The sequence below is a fragment of the Sprattus sprattus genome (genome assembly GCF_963457725.1).
Source record: "Sprattus sprattus genome assembly, chromosome: 17".
NCBI classification, from domain to species: Eukaryota; Metazoa; Chordata; class Actinopteri; order Clupeiformes; family Clupeidae; genus Sprattus; species Sprattus sprattus.
Window position 1 is genome coordinate 11,254,623 of NC_137915.1, and position 6,147 is coordinate 11,260,769.

The window sequence follows — 6,147 nt, forward strand, 5'->3', positions numbered from 1 at the left end:
CTGGTTGGCACAGGGACACTGGTTCATGTTAATCCACGACACAGAGGCCTCTGGTGTTCTGTTAACATAGTTTGTAACTTGGTCTCTGTATTGGCTCATACTGTCTGGGCCAGGTCATGTGAAGGAGTGGGTGTATGTATGCGAGGGAGAGAGGATGTGTGCAGAAGGGTCTCCTATGGTTACTTTGCGTGTTCTTTTTTATTTACATTTCATTACATTTTATTTACATTCAAACGGAGTGAAGCCTGCGTGTAGTGCAGAGGGGAGACGTGCAGACCGCACTCGGACTCTCTGTTCATCAGCTTAACAAAGAGACAGCACCGAGAGAGAGCTGTAAACATCAATCAATCACCTTCACAAAGATCATCAAAATCTCATCCACATAACCTGAAAGCATGCAGTTGCAACTGGCATATTCCCAAGAGAGCACAACCCAAATGCATGGCGCATCATAGGACGATGAACACTGATTCCTGTGCATCCTGTGCCTATGTATGTGTCTCCAAGCAAATGCCAAAATGCAAAGTCAGTTAAACATGCTTTTCAGTCAATGCTAAAATCACTCCTCCACATTAATTCTATATTGTTTTCTTGAATGTGTAATGCAATATTCACTCGTGTCTATTCAAATTCTTGTGTATTCGGCTTCTATTGATATGTATTTTTTAATTTCAAACGAGACGTAATATTCAGTCCCTGCAATGGCCTATGTGCTGGTACACCAAAAATGTATGGAGGGAAATGTTCTAACAATAACGACACAACTACTTCAGCGCCACTACAGTGATGCCCCTCCTCCTGACTCATCCAGCCAATCCCAGCTGGAGCTGACTCTGGCTATGGTTCTTACCTTTGGCTGCAGGGAGGAGTTGACGTGCCGGCTGTTCTGCAACTCTGGGCCTGGCGTCCGCTGGAGCAGTGGTGTGGAGGCGGTCACCTCCTCTTCATGCTCCTCCTCCTCATCTCTTTGTCCCATGTCCTTCACTTCCTCCTCCTCCTCCTCCTCCTCTTCTTCTTCTTCTTCTTTTTCCTCCTCCTCCTCCTCATCATCATCGTCGTCGTCATTATTCTGGTTGTGAGGAGAGTGAGGGATAGTGTCAGGGTGGTAGCCCTGCAGGAGGAGGGCGGCCACGGCCTCAGGCTTGGGCAGCTTGGTGATCTTGAAGTGCTTCTTGTAGTGCGGTGTGTCCTTGCGGATCAGACGCTGCTTCTGACCAGGGTAAGGTGGCGGCGGCTCAGCGTTGTCGTCGCTACCGGCGTCGTCATCGTCCTCATGCTCATCATCCTCGTCGCCGCCTCGGATGATGGGGTCCTCGGCAAAGTGCACAGTGGGCTGATGGGAAAGAGGGGACACGAAGAAAGATGATTGACAAGAGCACCCAACCCCGAATAGCAAACCCCGAACAACTACACTGTCGGGTGAAGCTTACAAGGTGCTTCTGGGAGGACAGCTCGCTCTTCTCTGTTAGTAAGCATGATTGTGATTTCATTTTGTTGAAGTGAGTGACACTGGCAGTGTTGCATTTGACATTTGCTATGTGATGGAGTAACTGGAGCATTCAGTGTCATGTAAAGACCTCGGAGTGGATAGAATATATCTGTGCGTTGCTCACCTCAATATACTCCACCTCCATTTCATCTAGCTCCTCCTCCTCCGCATTCTGCCTGTGCCCGTCCAGCAGAGCGTGCCCCTGGTTGTTGAGGCCCTGCCTCTCATTGTGGGAGTTAGCAGAGGCAGTGCTGTTGGAGGCCTGCGAGTCGTGGCTCTGATTGGACAATCCGCTCAGGCGCTTCTCCTGCAACCAATCACATAACAATAGAGTAATTAACACACGATGACACAATTTACGCTCGAATATGAGGAATGAACACTGTAATAAAGACTGTAATTTTGATAACTTTTCTACTGACTTGAATTAGTCTGACAGAAGTAAATGAAGTTGATCAAAATTTCCCAATAAAACATAAAACATGTGGGCATGTGTGATAAAGTGTGATTTGATTTGAGTGTGTGTGTTTGAATGTGTGTGAGTGTGAGTGTGTGTGCTGCGTGCGCTTGTACCTCTGAGCCAGGAGACTCCAGGTCTCCATCTGGTTTGGCGGTGTAGGCCTCGTTCCTGCGCTCCTCAATCACCTTCTTCATCACCTTCAGCTCACTGGGGTGGGGAGTCGCCCTGCGCTGGAGCCCCTGCTGGTACACACATACATGCACCCATGTTAGCACAGATTAACACATACATGCACCCATGTTAGCACAGATTAACACATACATGCACCCATGTTAGCACAGATTATCACATACATGCACCCATGTTAGCACAGATTAACACATACATGCACCCATGTTAGCACAGATTATCACATACATGCACCCATGTTAGCACAGATTAACACATACATGCATCCATGTTAATGCATAGATTAACACACACATGCATCCATGCTAGTACCATAATGGCAGATTAAAACATATACTTCGGAAATAACCATTACCACCAAGTTTATGATCAGGGGTTTCCACACATCTGTCTGACCCTGTTCTGCTTTGATATTGTGTGTATAAGCAGATGAACTTTGCAAAAGTATCGCTTCTTCCCCCACAGTCTTTTTAATTTCCTGCTTGAACGGTACTACTGGGGTTCTCCAGGGCTACTTGAGCGGTACTACTGGGGTTCTGCAGGGCTACTTGAGTGGTACTACTGGGGTTCTGCAGGGCGGTTTTAAAAGGCTTACCCTTCGCTCAGCAGCAGCTTCATCATCGTCGTCGTCTTCCGGCTTGGCCTCCTCCTGGAAGTGGATGACTGACACTCGGTTCAGGTTGCTGTCTGTCCAGCTCTCATCCAAGCTGTTCTGCAGTAGGTTCTCTGTTGAGAGGGGCAGAAAAGGGGAGGCATGAGCATGAATATGGAGGTTGGTAAGACATGGGAGAGACCTCATTCTGTGGAGGACCTCAAAGAGCACAGATACATCTGTGACGTAAAGGTGTGCGGACATGCTCGCTTATGTGCTTATCAGCCAGCCATCTGATGACTGTAAGGGCATGTGTGAGGGTGCTCTTAACACAGGCTGTGTTTTCATGTGTTGAATTCAAGCGTGTTTAGGCCTACTAGCCAGACCATGCATGCGTGTGTATGCGCGCGCGTGTGCGCGTGTGTGTGTGTGTGTGTGTGTGTGTGTGTGTGTGTGTGTTCAGTCTGCGCTCAGTCTGTGTTCAGTGTGTGTTCAGTGTGTGTTCAGTGTGTGTTCAGTGTGTGTTCAGTGTGTGTTCAGTCTGTGTTCAGTCTGTGTTCAGTCTGTGTTCAGTCTGTGTTCAGTCTGTGTTCAGTGTGTGTTCAGTGTGTGCTCAGTGTGTGCTCAGTGTGTGTTCAGTGTGTGTTCAGTGTGTGTTCAGTGTGTGTTCAGTGTGTGTTCAGTGTGTGTTCAGTGTGTGTTCAGTGTGTGTGTGTGAGTGAGAGAGAGAGAGAGAGAGACTCACCAAGGCTTGGGGTGGGTTGCTGCGGCAGCAGATAGCAGGTGAGCACCTTTTCTCCCGTCTGCTCGTCGTCCTCTGTCTGGAACTTGAGCATGGGTTGCGACTGGTTCTCTGCCAGCCACATGGCCTTCAGGTTCAGGTTAGCCAGAGCAAACGGCAGGTTCTGCAGTCTGAGAGACAGGGAAGGATAGACAGAAAGAAAGAAAGAAAGAAAGAAAGAAAGAAAGAAAGAAAGAGAGAGATAGAGATACAAACAACAGAGAACACAAACAGAGACAGGGCTGTTAATACTGTGCTAATTTAGCACCATATTTTGATGTGTCCTTGATTAAAACTATTTCTTGTTGCTTAGAAAGATGCCTGAACGTTCACACATCTGTGGTCTAAACCAGTGTAAGAGCACCCCAAAAGGCTGGATGAATTTGTGTGCCAACATCAGTAAGGTCAGAGGGATCAACTGGATGCCTTCCAAACAGCCACACGAATACGCAGGAAAGAATCACTGTGGGGTGTGGCTAGGTCTGATATGACCTCACTGCAAGACAGGTTTAATGGGTGAGGTGTAAGCTCTCCACTGGTGGTAAATGTTTGTGTGTGTGTGTGTGTGTGTGTGTGTGTGTGTGTGTGTTTGTGTGTGTGTTTGAGGGTGTGTTTCCACCTGATTTAACTAGGGAATTAGTGCACTAGTGTACTTCCTGTTTGAATTTGCATGTATGAATGCATGTTCAGATACGTGTAAAAAGAGATGTAATTCATATGCATGGCTGGGAACAGACTACACAATATTTGCGTCTTTCATGACGGACCCGTTCCTGTGCGTCATAAAGAGGACAGTGTGTGCTCTCTAGCCCTCTAAGAGAACTTGACGAAACAGATGTGTCTGTGGCAATGACGGGCAAAAGCAATTGTTTACGAAAGCTATATCTTGTCATTACATTTCTGTGTTGCACGTTTCAACATGAAGCTAGTACACGTCTTAACGTTTATATTTCCACGTTGGAAATGTGTCTGTGACAACAAAGGACTTTGCATAGCCTGATCCAGGCATATGACTTGACGGTGATTCTCAGGGTGTGTCTGTTCACCTGTTCCCAGCCACGTCCAGCACGTGCAGCTCAGTTGCGTTGGCGAGCTCAGCAGGCAGCTTGGCCAGGCGGTTGTCCCGCAGCGACAGCACGTTCAGGCAAGTACAGCCGCCCAGCTCGAGGGGCACCGTGCCAAGCCGGTTTCGGTCCACGTTCAGGTTGGTCAGCTTCTTCAGCTTCCCCAGGGAGCAGGGCAGGGCCTGCAGCAGGAAGAGAACAGCTGGGTTTCACCATCTGCACACCATTTGCCTTAAATGCTATCAGGACTAGAACCAGTGTGGACTTGCATGTCCAAATGATAAGATCACACACATCATGTCATTAAGATAGTATCTCGGAGTGGCCGTCTACTCATTATTGGACAGTGCATGGAGACCAGGTTTTACAACAAGTGTGTGCAAGAATGTCGGTGCCTTATTTAGCCTGCTGGTGTGTTCATCACTCAAGCCTGACTAACTGAAGACACTAAATGGCTGGAGAGTTAGCGATGGCAAAACTGGCCAAGAATTACTTTTCAATATACCTTCTTAAAAAAAAAAAAAAGGAAAGGGAAAAAAAAGGAAAGAAAAAAAAAAAAAACACACATAGGTTCAAACCATTCAAGTGTCTATTTTTGAGCATTATGTCCATTAGAGGGCAAAACAATACAACATACCATATGACTATTTATTTTCCTATAAACCTTAAAAGACTATTGATGGTAGGCTAACTGTTGCTAACATAGCTCACATACAACATTATATAGAGGTTCCATAATTTTGCCATCTACCGACCAAAATACAAAGTATTTCCAGATGGGACTCTCTCTGCGGCCGAGTTATTATAGTCACATATTAGATTTTCACAATCAAATGTCGGTTGTTTTTTTACACAATACAATTATATAATCAAATTGCGAGTGACCGTTGAAAGCTCTATTGAGAGTAGTCTCCTGGATATAACAATCTTGGTTAAAGGCTCTTTATAAGGTTGAACTGAAAACACACCCGCACATATACACATGCACAGATATAGTTCTTGAGGTATTGTCCATCGGAGTGTTAAGTACCTGCAGGAGGTTCTCTGTCAGCATGAGTTCCGTCAGGTTCTCACAGTCTCCCATGGACTCAGTGAGTTGTAACAGCCGGTTCTGGTCCACTTTCAAAATGGACAGCTGCTTCAAGGAGCCTGCATAGGAATGGTACATTGGTAAACAGATAGACATGTACCACCACTAACACACACACTTTCAAACTCACACTTATTTTATCCATACCATGTGGAATGGAATGGTCACTGATCCAAAAATACACACATTTACATTTCAAATTCATGAATAAGTTGAAAAGTAATTTCTTTTCCCCCTATATTATAATCGAACGCCAAGTGACCTTTAGTGTTAAGGCATTGCAGTACCACTAGAGGTCAGTCTTTCATAGACTCATCATTAACTCACGTATGGTGCATATGCCAATGTTTGCCTTGAGTTAACCTACTTTGTCAAACAATGATAATGTGCAATGGCTAGTAGCAGCTAAAGCCAATCTTCTCAGAACACCCAGTTCTACCTCCCCTCTCTGCCCGTTTCTCTCCCCCCCGGCTAACCTATGC

General features: G+C 46.2%; 1 protein-coding gene across 1 annotated transcript in view; it reads right to left on the reverse strand.

Moving 5' to 3' along the window:
* scrib (scribble planar cell polarity protein) overlaps positions 1 to 6,147 on the reverse strand; it is a 79,009-nt gene that overhangs the window by 35,502 nt on the left and 37,360 nt on the right. Inside the window, exons 8-15 of the mRNA XM_080855147.1 lie at positions 6,142 to 6,147; positions 5,606 to 5,724; positions 4,558 to 4,757; positions 3,476 to 3,642; positions 2,734 to 2,864; positions 2,063 to 2,188; positions 1,614 to 1,796; positions 851 to 1,333 (exon numbers count right to left, since the gene is read on the reverse strand). The exon at positions 6,142 to 6,147 is cut by the window's right edge and continues 139 nt beyond it. Coding sequence (XP_080711273.1) covers positions 851 to 1,333; positions 1,614 to 1,796; positions 2,063 to 2,188; positions 2,734 to 2,864; positions 3,476 to 3,642; positions 4,558 to 4,757; positions 5,606 to 5,724; positions 6,142 to 6,147 — 1,415 coding nt within the window. The remainder of the gene's footprint in view (positions 1 to 850; positions 1,334 to 1,613; positions 1,797 to 2,062; positions 2,189 to 2,733; positions 2,865 to 3,475; positions 3,643 to 4,557; positions 4,758 to 5,605; positions 5,725 to 6,141) is intronic.